Raw genomic sequence first — 17,888 nt, 5'->3', positions numbered from 1 at the left:
GTGTGCCTTATTAATGCATTATTGCTCAGTTTGATGTAATGTTTTTGATGTGTTCCTAAAGAGAAACACTGCTTCAAATCAAAGGGGAGGACTCTTTCTATAGCCATATCACTTCTGGCTCTTAACTTGGATCTCCTAAAATGTCATCATGAAGGACTGTTAGCGCTTGAGGAGGCCACCAAAGAAATCTAAGGGGTGTTTCAGAGGATGGAGCTCTTCCTTCTGAATGTGTATGGAACCAGTGCTGCAGTATGGCATTTTGTCGTACTGTCCGTGGTACTATCTTTACAAAGAACTATAACTGCAAGGTCCTGATGACTTGTGCTCAATAAAGATTCAGTAGCATTTTTATAAGATTATAGGTGTTTGTGTTAATCTTACCCAAAATCATTCCTGTAATTTCAGATGAATATTCTCTCTCATATGCATGTGCTCCTATGAGTTTTCTCCATGTAGAGACAGTATCCAAGATTTTCCAAAGTGATTAACAATTTTAGGTACTTCAGTTTTTAGGAAGCCCATCTTAGGAGACACCCTCAACTGGCCTAATTTCAGAAAGTGCCAAGCACCCATCCTCTGAAAAACAGACCCCTTTGTAAGGTGTCAAGTAGGGCCTCAAAGTCCCTCCTGAAAATCATGACCTATAGAATTACAGTTACGTAAGTATTTATTACAAAAGCTACTTGTGCATTTGAATTACCGGTAGTTACATGCAAGAAATTATAACTGCTAATCCTTATTCAACCTCACTTCATTAGAAATCATACACATCACCGAACCTTGTCTCACTTCTGTTCTTCCCCATAGCTAGCTAATATTTTAAAAAATAAGTATTTGCTAAGCAATGTCGTCACATTGCATGATTTTATAACACTGCGCAATGACATCTAGATGTACGGGGCTGGAGTGAGGATTGCTTTGTTTGGATTTGAAAGGCTGTATCATTCCTAGATTATGGATTGAAATCAACTTTTACATCCTGGAATGCTCAAACAGCATGCATGCATACATTGCCCAGGCAAATATTGCCACTTTTGGGGTGGCAAGTGGATGCCAACTGGCGAGCACAGCTTTGTAGCCTTTCTTTACCTATTGTTTTATCCTACACTACCCAGACGAATCAAATTACTATGCTGGAAAATTCTTTGCAGGAACAGGTGGAGATTTATCCCATTATCCCTTCTTTTTCCAGCTTGCATTCCACAGGAATCATGCAGGATGATAAATTCAAGGCCAGTACGAGACAGAGACTCCAGAGAATGCATTTTTTCCCCCTTTTTTGCATCTAGAAAGTTTTCGTGGAGCCCAGTTAATCTCGTTGTTTGAGTGAGGACCATTTCAGTTCTCATAGCTGACGCCCAATCTGTGCAGTTATAGTTACCGGTGGCTATTTTTGTAGTTCAGATGATAAACAAAAACAAACTCTATTCTATTTCTGTCTAACTCATACAGTGTAGAGAAGATGAGTACATTCTCCTGATTGTAAAGTCAATTGTTTAAAGTTTACCTTTCAGGTAAAACTTCAAACAGAATAACAAAGTAATTTTACACAAGCAACAAATGTGTAATTTTTGCCAAATTAACTTTTATCTCAAAGCCCCATACTACAAGTTGTTCCCTGCAAATTTAAGTGTACTCTAGTCGGCTAAAATTATGGGCCATGAAACATTTAAAATGTTGTGTAAGTCCTTTTCTTGACTCTTATTGATCGTACAAGATTTCCAGGCATAATTAGCTTTTTTATACGTACATTCCCAGATGAAAAATTAGGTAACATGGACTTGAGTTTGTAAATATAACTTATTGAGACATGGGTGGGGAAATCTTAAATCTTATCTTGTGCTTAGGATGGTATCTTTGAATTTTGAAGGCTAAGCTTATTATTGTCTATTCTTTAATTCAGGTTTCCCCAGACTTAATTTCACCTGTCCCCTAAGAAGAGATAATGACCTTCCATTCTGCCTCCAGCTCAACTTAATTTAACATTTGTGTATAGAACTGTAAGTGTGCTAGGTAGAATTGGTGTATAATGGAGGCATTTTGATGAAAGTCTTGAAGAGGACTCTTGTGTGCTAAATTCAATGGAATAAATGGTCCCAGAGTCAAAGGTTTTAATGTGACCCTTTTACGGTACGATGTTAAACATGGTTCAGTGTTTAGAGTATAGAGACTTGGGCCTGTTTAGTCTCATGGCGGAAACACTAGAAAACTAATGCCAAAGTTTGGAAATTTGCTGATTAGGATATACAGGAGAAAAAGAAATAAACAAAACGTAAAATATTTTGAGTTTGAAATTAAGTTGTTTTGCATAAGCACTCAAAGTTGCAAATTTTTGTCAAGTATCCAGCACATTTAAGGTAGTTTTAACTAATAGGAGACATGTATGGATTAGGAGACATGTATGGATTAGGACATGTATGGATTAGGAGACATGTATAACACTTCTTATATGTGGAAAATGTATATATACTGTGAGAGGGTTGTCTGGAATGTGGTCACGTTGGAGAAGAGATCTGAAAACAAATCTCTCTTGGGTGACTGCTTGTGACTTAAAGTAACCCAGGAATAGCTTGTTGCGATAAAAAGAGAATCTACTTTAGTTGAAATTGAATACTCCAATATTGCATTGTCTGTCGAGTAGGATAGTCCAGGTATATAGTCTTACTTTTGGAGTAAGTGATGCAACGAAGAGGTGTATTTTGCGGTATATAGGATTGTCTCCTGGTTTTTGTGGTTCTTGGTTAAATGCAGGGGCAGAGTTAAAGCTGTTTAGGTGACTGTAACTATTCTCATGCTATCTAATGCTCTTTGTATACCTCTGATTTTGGATAATGCTAGTGGATTTTTTGAGAAAATGACCTATGAGGCTTTTTCCTTTCATAATTGGTAGATGTTTCCAAATCTTGTAATAAGACCGAGTGCTGTGACCTTTGGGCTGCACAGGAATCATGGCCAAGTATATGCAGTTCTTGCTTCTGAGCCGTGGGAGCTGCTTTTCCACATACAGATCAGGCTGCTGCACCTGCGCCTTCTCTGCTTCCCAGTCCAGTGTTGATGCTTTTAGAGAGAGGGAGCATACTGGCTGGGCATGGAGAATACTAAGGAGCTGAGGGTATGTCTGCACACACGGCACTGCAGTTGCACCAATGCAGCTGCACTACTGCCGTGCGTCTGGGGAAGAGCTCTATGCCAATGGGAGAGGGCTGTCCCGTCCGCATAATAAAATCGCCTCTGTGAGCGGCAGAAGCTGCTTTGGTCGGAGAAGCTTTCCCACTGACATAGCATTGTTCTCATAAGTTACACGGACATAAGCACTGATGTCGCTGGGGGGGGAGGGGAGGGTGGTTTATTCACACTCCTGAGTGTCCTAAATTATGCTGACGTGTAAGCTGTAGTGTAGACTTAGCCTAAGACACCCTCCACCTTATGCCTCAGGGCTTTAAAGGGTAGGGAGTGGGTTGTAATAAAAAATCCTACAATGGAAAAATTCCTCCAGCCACCCCATCTCCATTCAGGTGCAGATCATTAGACAGCAGGATCTTTTTTCTTTAAAAAGGGCAGCTTCACTGCAGGCTAGAGACAGGAACGGTGTGTAACCCATGAGATGGGAAAGCTTAAGAATTTTGTCACCTTTTTTTGAAGACCTCCCTTCCGGACTACTTAGCTTAGCATCAGTTGAGTGTGTCCTTAACATACTCAGATTTTGTTTAAAGCTTCAAAATAGGCTCCTTGCTGAAAGAGCAAATATGCTGGTAAAAGTACATAGATACCACTGGGTGGACATGAGTGGTAAGAGTCCTAACTATTTAATAAATGACCCCCTGGCCCCCAATCTGCTATAGTTTAATTACAGAATGCAGGCTTTTTATTTTAGATGTGTGAGGAATGAACCTCATAGTATTTTTATTTCACTTCAGAAAATGTGTTCTTTCTTCTCTGTTTTTTAGTAGTGAAGTGGCTTTTTGTTCAAAGGACAAAGTGACTATTTTCAGGTTGTGTATCGCAACAAACATGCCATGGTGACCTCATTAGGGACCTTAAGAAGCTTGCAGCCATGGCCTACAGATGATCAGTCTGGCCAGAGGCCAAGCACCCATATATGTGCACATAGGAGGTGTGTAATCCTTCAGTACTTACTACACCTCTGGCCTCCAAGTGACTTGTTTTATCTTCCCATCTACTTCTTCCCCTGCCAAAAAAAGTTAAAAGGACTCCTTGATAAGCACAAACAAGAACACAGCAGAGAATCACAAATGAGTCCAGCTACTTTTGAGCAATGAAGGGATAAAGTGTTTAACTTCCAAGTATTCATTCTCTTTTGCGAGCTTGTGTATATTTGAAACATTGTCCAATTTGCGTAAAACTGATCAGAATTCTACTCTGTATGTCAACTAGGGCACTGCTGGTCAAAATCATCTTCACAGTGGAATGGAACCTTAAGTGCTGGTCCAGTCTGAAACATGATTGTACAAATGTTTTTGTGAGGTTCTGTGTCTGTCTGTCTAAATGATTTCCATGCCAGATCTGCTCAGGTTACATGGAAAAACATTTGTCCTTACACCCAGCTCTGCAGTCTTAGCCTGGGATCTGAAAGTCAAGCTGGTTCTTTCTGGCAACCTCCATAGCTGAAGTTTCTGCAGTTGAAATCTAGTAGTATTGATACACATGCTAAACTAGAACCCCACTCTCTCTCAAATAGCTGTTTGGATTCTCTAGTGCTAACAGGAATAGTCAGATTTAATTTTAGTCAGTAAGGTAAGCAAAAACTACTCTTAATAAATGAGTTTGAGTAACAGTATGACATTTTTATGTTGTCACTTCTCTGAAAAATTTCATTTTCACTACGGAGTCATCTGTATAAAGGGGCAAATATCCCATGTGCAGAAGTTCTGATTTTCCTGCATGTTTGACTGTTAATTTCCCTGAACTCATACTTGGACTGCACGACCCTAATGCAATAGTTTATTTCCTGGAGTGTCCTGATGTTCATGTCATTGAAACTTTTCTGGAACATCAGGATCTAAATAAATCTACAAATTGCCTTGCTTAAAGGAATCTAATGCCATACCTAAGGTGAGTATAGACAGACCATTTTACAGCATGATCCTTTCCTCTAAGGCAGGGTGTGTATGGGGGAGGGAGGGAACAGGACAAACCAGTATAGAGGTATCAGAGGCAAAGCTGTCAGGTAGACAGACATCAGTGAGCAGGCATAATGTGGGTGTGAAGCCTAGGTATCACTTACAGCTAGTAAACCGAAAATGGAAGTTGTTTACTATATTTAACACCACCTGCTTCCTCCCCCATAGGCCTGTATAGACGAGAACCTGGACATGGTGAAGTTCCTGGTAGAAAATGGAGCCAGTGTAAACCAGCAGGATAATGAGGGCTGGACCCCCCTTCACGCTGTTGCATCCTGTGGCTATCTGAATATAGCAGAGTGAGTGAGTTTCAAGCTGTCATGGGTATTTACAATAACAAATTCCACACCCTCCTCCTCAGATCTGGCAAATGGAAGGCTGATGCCATGTGACTCAGAACAGCAGATCTGGAAAAGCTAAGTTAAAAGGAGAGAAGATAAGTTGCTCTTAGTCTTTGCTATTGATTATAGGGGTTTGGGTGGAAGATGACACCAGTCTGCCTTTTGATAATTGCATCTGAAGTCCTTAATGCAATGTCAGATGTCTAAGCTAAAACCTGCTGAGCAAAACAGAAGCACAATGACTGACAATGTGCACACTAGGGAAATGAAGTGGGTTAGGTAATATCTTTTATTGGACCAACTTCTGTTGGCGAGAGAGACCAGCTTTCAGACTTACACAGAGCTCTTCTTCAGGTCACACTAATAAAGCACAAATCAGCTTCAGCTCAACTACTTTGCTGAGCAGCTGTGCCCCTCCCCCTTCAAAAGGGAATGCATGCAGAATTTTAAACTTTGCAGAGGGGCTTTGGGACTGAAAAGATTTTTTTTTTCTGGTGTACATTTGAAAAACATAAAAGATATAATTACCTTGATGCTGTTACTCCAGTTTATACCCCTACTGTCAGACACAGTGCACAAGTGTAAAGTGGTTAAATTATTGGATTAAGCAGCACCAGTATAAAGCCTTGCTTTTTATACCCATGCAGCACCTCTGACTAGCGGTTTGCAGGATAACTATATTGGTGTCCGCTTGAAAATGTTCCTAATGTAGACAGGTCCTTGGAGTACCACTGCTCAAAAGGCATGTAAAGCCCTTAGGGGAAGGGGAGATGTTTAGGCTGCAGTGTCCCCAGTATGCTAACGCTGTTCTCTTCAAATCCAGGTTGCGTGTTCCCATTATTTGTATGCTGTCTGACAAAGATGGAGGACTAAGTAAACGTAACTACGTGTTACTTAACCCAGTTAAAATGCGTGTTGCTATGTTGGGTTTTCCTATAACATTTTGGTACAACACAAGTGATTGGGCTCAACACGGATAACTAGGCAAAATTCTCTGTCGTGTTACACACAAGTTCAGACTGGATGGTCTAATGGTCCCTTCTGGCCTTAATTTGTTAATCTTTGATTACAAATACTGTAAATTAACAAATGTAAATGCAAAAATAGAGAGTGCTAAATCTTACTGACTTTTTTTGTCCAGTAGATTTTAAAAAATATTTTATTTTAAAAACAAAAGGCTTGTCTACATGGAGACACTCAGGAAAGTTAATACAAATTATCTAAAGGTGTGGATTTAAATTGCATCTGTGTGGACACTCATTCAGAATTAAAGTAGGCTTAATTTGGTTTAGGTAAGATCATAGAGTGACTTGGTCCTCAAGATTACTCTGACTTCGGTACTTGGAATCACTAAGTGTGCTGAGAGGACTAACACTCTGCAATTGACCATGGTATTCATTCCAACCCATGGGACCAATAACGCTAGTTGCATTGGGGGAGATGTTATGATATTAGATTTGTTATTCTAAGCCAGCCAGTTACTGTGAGGATCTGTTTAGGAAAGCGGAATAGTTGGAATCAAAATATTGCAAAACTAAGCAATAGGGTTCTCATTTGGTTGAGCTGTGCTTCTGAAAAGCAGACTGGCTCATACCCAAGGCAAATAGAAATTAGCAATTTTTTCTTCAATCTCTGCTCCATGCACTATCCTAACCCAAGAAATGTCCACTACTGTTCAGATACTCCTGTCTTCACCTGAGTGGCCCATGCAGACTCTGCACCATTGCACTGGTGGTGAGCAGCGGGGAATGCTAATTTCCCCTGGCAAAGGGTTAAGGAAGGTGTTTTTTGTGGGTTTAACTTGGATGAGGAAGAACATTTAGACAAAGATGTGTAACATTTTTGATAGAGGACATTTAGGGGAAAGCTCAAGTATAAAATGATAAACTTGGTGTCAAATATCAATGCAATTTTTGCATATCCTAAAACCCCGTCAAAGATATCATGGAGCTAATAAGATCAGTGAATGTGCAGAGTTTGGGGAATAGCTACTGTGTTTTTTTCATGTCTAAATCCAGAGCATAGAGAAGCGTCCAGATACTGTTTAAAACTTGCCTTTACGTTGTGTTCACTTTAGGCTTCCTCCTCTGGAGACGCTTTCAATGCTAGATAAGCTTCACAAATTTCAAATAAGCTTTTCTGAAAGGGGATGAAAATAAGGAAACAATATTTTTCCTGCCACTCCCTCCCTAACCTGTAAGACCTTTAACCAGGAACTTTGTTAGTCTGTCACATTCTTCAATGACATGCAGGCTGAAGGAGGAATTGCCTTCTCTTGTATGAACTTTTGATTCACTTATAAAAAGGGAAGTGGAAGACCATAATGAAGATCAGTCTTGTTTGGTTTTTTGTTACTTCAAAACTCCTTTAAAAGTGTAAGCAGGACCATGTTCATACATGAAAGAGAGGCATTTTAACTGGCTGTATAGAAATAGGAGTATATCAACTGTTTGCATGGGCTGCTGTGGAAGAGTAGCAGGAGTTCTAAACTGAGAGGCATACAGAGCAGTCTCATTTGGGACCTCACTTGGATCGGAAAACCGGATACTCTGTTCTGCTGTTCAGTCATATATGAATTTCAATTCTGGTAACAGTCTGATACATCAGTATGGGTCCAATTTGTGTAGATACTTGCTCAGGCATGGAGCCAACGTGGCTGCTGTGAACAGTGAAGGTGAAGTCCCATCTGACCTTGCAGAGGAAGCAGCCATGAAGGACCTGCTTCTGGAACAAGTAAAGAAACAAGGTAAGCCAGCTGTGCACTTGAACATGCTTCCTTTGGACCTTTCAGGGGCTTTATAAGGAAACTGGATATACCAGATGTCTTGATGAAACTGAAATCTGGCCCAAGGAGTAGCAGAACAATTTAACTTTGATGGCAGGGCATTAGAATAATTGTACAAAACACATTGTGATATAGTTCACAAATTACTAATACTTAGTTTCCATTCTGCATCCTCTGTAAAAGGGCTTGTGCAAAGAAGGCAAAATACCAAAATGGTTGAAAATGATGATGCCTCGTACAGGATCTCTCTACTCTCAGATGAAGTTAAATTCAGGTCTCTGATATCCCGAGTCGATTGAGTTAAATCAGTGACTTAAATCACTGATTTAAAATCATCAGCCACAAAATTTTGATTTAAATAATTTGTTTTAATTTTGTGTTGCACTTGTACTTTTGCGTTACTTTTCTAATCAAGGGTTGATTCTCATTGGTTGATAACCATGAAAACATGTTGATTTGCAACTAAAACAGCCTTTACATTAAATTTGGTACTTTTTACTAACCAGGATGATACACTATATTATTTATACACATTTATTTAAGCAATTATAAAGCTTGCATTTATTCAGATTCTTAACATTTTTTGGTTCGAAAATGGTGACTCATTTCTTGACTAGATTATTTTTCACTCATGGTTTGTCAGGCTGCATTTGGATGGAGATTGGAATTCAATTAAATGCACCCACAGCATTTTAAAATTGTCTTTATTAAAACACCTTAAAGTTCGGGATATATAGGGGAAAAAGTCAGTTTCCTAAAACATGTTTTGCATTTAATGCTGATTTATTAAACAGAAGTGCTGTCTGTTGTTAATGAATTGAGCTGATTGTATCTGGTCAGCGTGTCCTGCAAGATTTTAGAAAGAGTAAATACCATCCTCTCTCATGATTTTTATTCATTGATTGAAAGGGGTATTTTCCCTGCTTTTTCAACTCCCAGTTGGTTTCTCAACTCTGAATGAAATAGTCATTGAACTGAACTAATTGAATAAACTGAAGTGATGAAAATTTTCTCTATGTGCAGACGAGGCTACTCTTGTCAAAAGCTGGTTTAGCGTTTCGGCAAACTCTGGCTGTAGGTGCTTAGCCAGTGACTTCAAGTTCAGTGGTTTGACTGTATTTAAAACTTTGGCAGCAATAGTCCTGTTTGAATATTTTTTCTTTAATTTAAATGATTTTAATAATTATAGTAAATTTAGGCCTTAAAATTGAAGATGAAATAATGACAACTTATGTTTGTTTTTAAGAAGAAAAATGTATTTAAGTACAAATCCAATTTGAATAAAAGTTTTGTTTTTTTTAAACCAACTAATTGATTTTTATCCAGCCAGTTGGTATCTGTGAAGTCCTAACTTCACTGAGGTCTGTTATAATGTTGCCATCATGTTATTCCTAACAAGAAAAACTATTGCAACTTGGATTTGCATTTGATATTTTTCTCCGCTGGGAACAGCAAAGGTCTTGTCTGCGCTGGGGTTTTATAGCAGCTGCACGGTTTTAAAAAGCGTTTTATCTCTCTGCAGTTTATGCCAGGTTCAAAGCAAGGTAAACTGCACTGGTGCAAGTTGCTTTTTACATCAATGAAAAGCATTGGTGCTAGTTATGATGATTAGGGCCCTATCAATTTCAGTGCTGTGAAAAATGTGTGATGGACTGTGAAATCAGCCCTCCCCCATGAAATCTGATCTCCCCTGCTGCTGGGAACCTAGGGGTCCTAGCTGCTATTCCAGCCATGCTGGGGGGGGACAGGAGTTGTCCTTCCTCTGCACGGCCGCTCTTGGTGGGGAGATCAGACCCACCTCCAGAGGCAGCACGGAAATGAGTGATATGCCCTCACTTCTCGCGGCAGCAGCCCAGGAGCTGGGCTCTGGGTTTCTGTTCCCCTCCAGCCCCGCGGCTCCACCTGCAACACCAGGCGCCAAGCTCGGGTCTTCCTCCCGCAGCAGCTCCTGCTGGGCTGGGGCTTTCGCTCCCGGTGCCTGCAGCTGGGGCAGCCCGGGCTCGGGGCTTCCACCACCCCACCAGCAGCTCCAGCCAGGGCAGCATGGTCTCTGGGCTTCCATCTCCTCACCACCACCACTCCAGCTAGGGCTCAGGGCAGTCTGGGCTCATGGCACTTGGGCTCGGGGCTTCTTCCCCTGCGGCTCCGGCCGGGAGTCAGAGTGACCTGGTAGGGGCTTCTGCCCTGGGGCTTTTTCTGGGGCTGTGGCACCCATTTTTCCTGGGGCCCACAAATTGGCCAGGGGCCCCTGCCTTAATCTGTCCTTGCATGGGCTAGCAGCCAGGAGCCCCCGGCTGGGGTGCGCTCAGCAGCGTGGGGGAGATCCTACTCACCTCCATCTCCGGGAACCTCCTTTAACTGCAGGAAGCTGGGAGGGTGCTGCCTTCAGAGCCCAGCTCTGAACCCAGCAAAGAAGTCAGGGTGTCAATCTTGGGACCCCCCCACAACAATTTTGCAATCCCCCCCATGATTCCATTTTGGGTCAGGACCCTTATGGTTACAACACCATGAAATTTCAGATGTAAACATCTGAAATCGTGAAATTAACCAATTTTAAAACCCTCTGGCCATGAAATTGACCAGAATGGATTGTGAATTTGGCAGAGTCCTAATGTTGATGTATAACCCCCTCGGGCACACAAGGCCTAAGTGTTCCCTCTACAAGGCCCTTACTAGACTGGCTATCTTTACACTGGTGTGGCTAAGCATGCTCAGCACATCTCCACTGGAAGTTGCACCACTGTAAGATGGCGAAGTTCTAAACAGCAATAAATATACTAACCTGGCTTATCTGCAGACCGGGGAAGGTACCATTATAGTCCTTCCTTTTTGGAAGGTTTTCTCTGCTGCTATAAGGGTTAGAGCCTTAACTTTTAAAAATGGAAGCTTAAAGTCTGTAGTAATTAATGGAGCTGGGCCCTTATGCTCAGACACCATTTCCTACTTGATATTGACATCTGGGAGACTGGAATTTTCAAGCCTTGCTTAGGGAAGAAACTTGAAAGCCTGCCTAGAAGGTTCGCCAGGAGTTTCTATGGAAAATGTAGCCTTTTCTGAGTTTTACTGCATTCCCTTGGAAACGAGAGCCATTTAACTCTGCTTCGTTGTTGCATAGCTTACTAATGATGTTGGTGCTGGAGTAGTCTGTGTACTGGAATGAATCCAGCCTTAACCCACATGCAGCTGAGACATTGTGTTGGCTGTTTTGTTCCTAAGTGATCTTTGGGGCAGGATCAGTGGCTCCATTATTATAGGAATGTGATGAATCTTGTTCCCGTCCATGTGGGCACACACCAACGTGCCTGCTCACATTTCTGTGGTCACTTAAATGCATCACCTATTTTTTTGCAATACAACACATTGACCTCAGTGAGTTTTGGGCATGCAGGAATGGACTGTTAATAAGCTCGTGTATCAATAGTTTTTTGGGTATTTTAACCTTGCAAGAGGCATCTGAGGTGCATCTCATCAGCTGTATGCAATAGATTAAATGTACATTCATGTTTACAGTTTGTTACAGTTTACTGTTCTTTAGGCTGTGCTTGATGTTTTTCAAGCTAGGTCTGCATTTTTGAGGACCCAGTGCTTGCACCCATAACTGATTCATGCTTTACCTAGCAATTAATTGTGGGCTGGCTTGTGAATGAGTCTCTCAATGTTAAGTATTATTAATATCAGTGAATTCGTTTCTGTTTAATGAGGGTGGTTCAGGAGTTCTCCTACATCCCAGGAAATGCTGTTAGTGAGCTTGTGGAAGACATTGCCAAATGGCCAAAAATTTTGTTCAAATTATTCCATTTTAAATTGACGCCCAAGTACAGGTGAATTTTGGTTTGATTTTGTTTTTCCGTCTACGATCTGCTTCCACAGGGGTGGACCTGGACTTGGCAAGGAAAGAGGAAGAGCAACAGATGCTTCAGGATGCACGGCAGTGGCTAAACTGTGGGAAGCTTGAGGATATAAAGCAGCCTCGATCAGGTGCTACTGCTCTGCATGTAGCTGCAGCCAAGGGCTACTCTGAAGTCATGAGGTAATGACTCCTTTACATCGGTCAATGCCTTGTGTTCGGTTCTGTTGTGGAATGGGGTGCTCCTGGTGCTGTAGTTGAGGGTGGGGTGGGTGGTGAGAGAGTTGGGCACCTAATTCCCATTCAATCTCAGCCGTTCTGTTTATAAACATGTGCACCCCAAAAGTGCCCATCCAAAGCTCTGGGTGCCTCTGGGTGTTTTAGTCTGAAATTGAAATAAGGCATGTGCCTCCCCTCACCCTCATCACGTGACCTTAGGGAAGAATTTCAGAGAGGAGCCAACCAGACTCCAGCCTGTAGGAGCAGAAGCAACCACAGCAGGGACTTGGGGACATTCCCATCTAGGGTGACCAGACAGCAAATGTGAAAAATTGGGAGAGGAGGTGGGGGGTAATAGGAGCCTATATAAGAAAAAGACCCCAAAATCAGGATTGTCCCTTTAAAATCAGGACATCTGGTCACCCTATTCCCATCAAAACTGTCAAATGTTTTCGGATGTCCTCTGCCCTGTGCTGATTGGCTGTTTACTCCAACCCTCCCACTCCCTCTACCTCAGTCTGTTCACCTGCCCCTCCTGCCCTCACCCTCCCTTCATTCCATATATCCCCTCCTAAGTAAATCCACCCAAAAGAAGAAGAAAAAATATGGAATTATGTGACCTTTGCCACCGTCACATTATAGACTTTGCTGGTGTGTTCTACCCCATCCCCCACCCTGTCTCTTTCTTGTCTGTTTAGACAGCACTGTCTCAAGGCTTCCTTGTACTTCGCAGTCTGTCGGCATCCATCTACACATAGATTGTATGCTCTCCAGGGCAGGGGCTGTCGTCTTGCTCTGTTTTTTACGTGCCCAGCACAGTGGGATCCTAATCCATGACTGAGGCTTCTAGGCTCTATAGCAGGGGTGGCCAACCTGAGCCTGAGAAGGAGTCAGAATTTATCAATGTACATTGCCAAAGAGCCACAGCAATACATGAGCAGCCCCCCATCAGCTCCCCCACCCTGCTCCCAGAGCCTCCCTCCCGCCCACCAGCAGCTCTGTGGATCAGCACCTCCCCCTCCCTCCCTGCACCTCCCGATCAGCTGTTTTGTGACGTGCAGGAGGCTCTGGGGGGGGTGGGGGGAGGAACGAGGGCATGGCAGGCTCAGGGGCAGTGTTCCCTCTAAGCGGTGCGTGCGCACACAGATCCTAAACCCTGCACACACAGCAAAACATCACGTGCACAAAAATTTGCACAGAAGCACAACAGTTTGCACAGAAGCAATTTTTTGCGCACATGGCCTGTCAAAAATTAGAGGGAACATTGCTCAGGGGAGGGGGTGGGAAGGGGTGGAGTGGGGGCAGAGCCAGGGGTTGAGCAGTGAGCAGCCCCCGGCACATTGGTAAGTTGGCGCCTGTAGCTCCAGCCCCGGAGTCGGTGCCTAGACAACTTCTGATGAGCTGCATGTGGCTCCGGAGCCACAGGTTGGCCACCTCTGCACTATAGTAATACAAAGTAATATAATGTAGTGCTTCTCTACGGCTAATTCTTGACTACGCAGAGTTGGAGTTGCAGGTTAAATGTTATTGCAGGATTAAAGTGATTTCAGTCTCTGTACCACAATGTGTTTCGCCTGGAAACTCTGGGTTGAAGTGTAACTAATTATTTGCAGGAAACTAATGACTGCCACTAAGGTATGTACCAGTTATGTGATATTAAGCGTTACTGGTTCTGCATGTAACTATTGGTGCCCTGGAACTTAAGTTGCTGTCACGCTTTTTCCTATACACATGCTAAATAAGTTAAATTAGGCACAGCGAAATTGTTGTTTGACCTTATCAGCCTAGGGAAAAAGACACTAGCTAGTCCTCTCAACACCCACATTCCACTTAAGGCTTGTCTACACCACGCAGCTTTTAGCGACAAGGGTGTGTCGACACAGCCTCGTCACTAAATGTCGGCGTGTGTAAATGCTCTTTGTCGACACTTTTGCTGACAAAATACTTCCAGGCCTGCAAGCGGCGTTCGCTTTGTCGGCAGGAGAGCGCTCCTGCTGACAAAGCTATGTTCACACTGCCACTTGCAGCGGCAAAACTTTTGTCTTTCCAGGGGCTTTTTAAAGTACCTGTGAAAGCCAAAAGTTTTGTCGACGGCTTGGCAGTGTAGACAAGCCCTTAGTGCTGCTTGCAGTTTCTATAATGGGAAGGTTCCACTTGCGCTGAAGCTGAGCGGCTCCTCTGATGGGCCTGTGAGTGCAAAAGCAGCAGCCCCTGAGCAGCCTTGTCACACATCACACTCTTACCCTTGTAATGTACTTGTGCGTAGTGAGGTTTTCTCCAGCAAGGCGTTTTCCAACAGTCACCTGTGTGCTTTCTCCCATGCCACCTCTTGTGCTATGGAGGAGCACATTGTAAACTCCCACAAGACTGCTCCGTGGTCCAGGTTCACATCCCCTCTGAAAACTCTCCTCTGGTGTGATGCCTACAAGACGCCCAGTTGTGGTTAAGCAGTTGGTGTGCTCAGACTGCTGTTTTTATCCAGCTCTTCATAACCATCTCGGTGTTTCCTTGTGCTCCACCATCCGTATCCACCTGTTGGCGCTTGTCTTATACTTGGATTGTAAGCTCTTTGAGGCAGGGACTGTCCTTGTTCTTTGTATAGTGCCTAACGACACAGTGGGGCCCTGATCGGGGCCCTGGGGCTCAACCACCATAAAAATCATGTACAGTGCGTTCCGCAACCTTCTAAATTGGTCATATCTGTCCTTAGCAGTGTTTTGCACACAATCCAGTAATGAGGTGGCTGCACTTTCCAATAGTCACTGTTGGGAGTGGTGCTTATACCTCTTGTGGAGAACTTCCCCTCACTTCTAGCTATTTCAGAAAATAAAACTGAGCTAATCTGGGCTCTTACCCTTTGATATTTTATGACCACCGTTGAGCTCAAATCTAAACTCTAGTGACTTACACCAAGGGCAGAGCGCCAGGAGCTAGCAAACCTCTCGGATGAGACACAGAATTGCTCCTTGACCTTGAGCAAGTCTCTTAACAGCCTTGTTCCCCACTTTCTCCAGCTGGAAAATTAGCTTAAAAAGTCAGCACGTGGTTGAAAATCACACATTTCATCCGAGCTGAGCTTTCACAAGGAAACTGCTCTGTGAGCCATTTAACAATACTCTGGTTAGTTAGCACTGTAATGCACCAGTTTAAAAGCAGCAGAAATGTCAAAATCCCCATGCTCCCTGGAATGACTGTGCTATAAAGGCAGCATGCTCTGCCTCTGATCAGTGATGGCAGTTTGGAATGGCACGCAGATGCTCACTGCCTGTCCAGTGCACCTCTGCTTTAGGGAGGGTTGCTGTGGTGATGTGGGGACTCTTGAAGATAATGGTGGAATCCCCAAAATACAAATCCTCAAAGAACAGTGGCAAGCGTCTCAACACGTAGAGCCCTACTGTGACCTCCCTAAATGTTTAGGCTGGTGGGTGCTCAGTGTTGTTGAAAGGCAGTAGGTCTTGTGCTTCTCAGCCACTTTGGCACTCTTGAAAATCCCTTAGGATCTCAACTGTGGACACCCTTTTTTCAAAAACCTTCACATAGAGGTCTTGACTGGGTGCCAGTGTTTCATGGCATCTGCAGTGATCAGATATACAGGTGAGGGGGAAAGTAAGACAATGGTATAGGTGGCAGAGGTGTTCCCAAAGTGTCTGGCTTGCACAAGGATTTGCTTTTACTGCACGGATCCCAGTCTATTAAGATGCATGTCTTGTAATCCTGATTTGTGGGTTGTCTTGTTCATTAGGCACAGGCAGTGAAATCCTTGCTCCAGTCCCTCTCTGGTAGTCCTGTCTCCACTGGCCTGTCAGTCTGTGGAATTTCAGTTGTGCTTTTTGGCAGAACCAGCACTAGACTCATTTCTCGTCTGTAGTAAAGGGCAAGCAGCTTTTTCTTAGACGCCATTACTGAGACTTCTCTACCCATAACTTACTGGGTCTTTGGCTCCTTCTCTGCCAAACATCTTCACACTGCAGAGATACCATTTGGCCTCCCCTTCCAAATGCAGGCTTCTTGTTAGAGGTGTTGGGGTAGTGGTGCACAGTGACTGGACCTCTCCCAAACCTCCCAGTCTCCCTGCATTGCCAAAATATGCTTTTGTTGCAAGGCCAATTTTGTGTGTTGCCCTTCCAAGATTTTCCTCCTTAAACTGTTCACTTAATAGCACTGTGCATGAGCCACTAGGCTTTTGTGCACCAGGTGCAATTCAGGATGTTGGGACTTGCCTTGCATGGCTTGTCATGGCAACCAGGAGTCTCCCTATGCACTGTCCTACCAGCTACAATCAGCTGGAATGATCTGGGTCAGACAAGGTCTTCCCCTTCTGGTTCTACCAAAGTCACTTTGCCCTTCAGGACAGGCTATAAGTCATGTTTTTCCATTCAGGTATATCTTGAGTAAGAGGGTCCTGTTGAGGGCTGGGGAAGTATAAATTGACTTTTGTTATTTGACTTTTGACTCTTTCATATTATGACAGTAATGTGTCACAGAGAGTTGACTAACTTATTTAAATTACTAAATTACTCAAGGTAGTTGAGTCCAAAGCTGTCTGTGAAGAGTTACAAAGGGATCTCAAAAAACTGGGTGACTGGGCAACAAAATGGCAGATGAAATTAATGTTAAGTGCACAATAATGCACAATATAATCCCAACTATACATAAAAAATGATGGGGTCTAAAGGAGCTGTTACCACTCAGAGATCTTGGAGTCACTGTGGATAGTTCTCTGAAAACATTTGCGCAGTGTGCAGCCGAAGTCAAAAAACCTAATAGAATGTTAAGAACCATTAGGAAAGGGACAGATAATAAGACAGAAAATATCATATTGCCTCTGTATAAATCCATGGTACACCCACACTTTGGATACTGCTTGCAGTTCTGGTCGCCCCATCTCAAAAAAGATATATTAGAAAGGCAACAAAAATGATTAGAGGTATGGAGCAAGAAAGCATATGAGGAGAGATTAAAAAGACTGGGGCTTTTTCTCTTAAAGAGACTCGAGGATGATAGAGGTCTATAAAATCGTGAATGGTGTGGAGAAAGTGAATAAGGAAGTGTTTACCCCTTCACATAACACACGGGCCATGGGTCACCCAGTGAAATTAATAGGCAGCAGGATTAAAACAAACATAAGGAAGTTCATACAGCACACAGTCAACCTGCGGAACTCCTTGACAGGGGATGCTATGAAGGCCAAAAGTATAACTGGGTTCAAAAAAGAATTAGACACGTTCATGGAGGATATGTAAGATATGTCCATTAATACTATTAGCCAAGATGGTCAGGGACACAACCCCATGCTCTGTGTATCCCTAAATAGCTGACTGCCAGAAGCTGGGACTGGATAACAGTGTGTGGATCTCTCAAAATTACCCTGTTCTGTTCATTCCCTCTGAATCATCTGGCACCAGCCACTGTCAGAAGACAGGATGCTGGGCTGGGAGGGATGGTCTGCCACAGTACGGCCATTCTTACGTTCTTATTTGCAAATGAACATAAAAATACAAATGGCTTAATGTTTACCATGCTAACCCCTGGTATGGCACTTATGCATGGGGATT

General features: G+C 43.0%; 1 protein-coding gene across 7 annotated transcripts in view; it reads left to right on the top strand.

Annotated features, from left to right (window-relative positions):
• Window positions 1-17,888, top strand: part of PPP1R12B (protein phosphatase 1 regulatory subunit 12B) — a 172,442-nt gene that overhangs the window by 33,170 nt on the left and 121,384 nt on the right. For all 7 annotated transcript variants that reach the window (XM_074936069.1, XM_074936065.1, XM_074936067.1 and 4 more), the window contains exons 2-4: window positions 5,310-5,440; window positions 8,110-8,228; window positions 12,138-12,297. In XM_074936069.1, the coding sequence (XP_074792170.1) occupies window positions 5,310-5,440; window positions 8,110-8,228; window positions 12,138-12,297 (410 nt within the window). The remainder of the gene's footprint in view (window positions 1-5,309; window positions 5,441-8,109; window positions 8,229-12,137; window positions 12,298-17,888) is intronic.

Source organism: Natator depressus, chromosome 21 (genome assembly GCF_965152275.1).
Source record: "Natator depressus isolate rNatDep1 chromosome 21, rNatDep2.hap1, whole genome shotgun sequence".
NCBI classification, from domain to species: Eukaryota; Metazoa; Chordata; order Testudines; family Cheloniidae; genus Natator; species Natator depressus.
The sequence above is the reverse complement of the archived record's forward strand: the minus strand, read 5'-3'. Positions and strand labels throughout refer to the sequence as shown.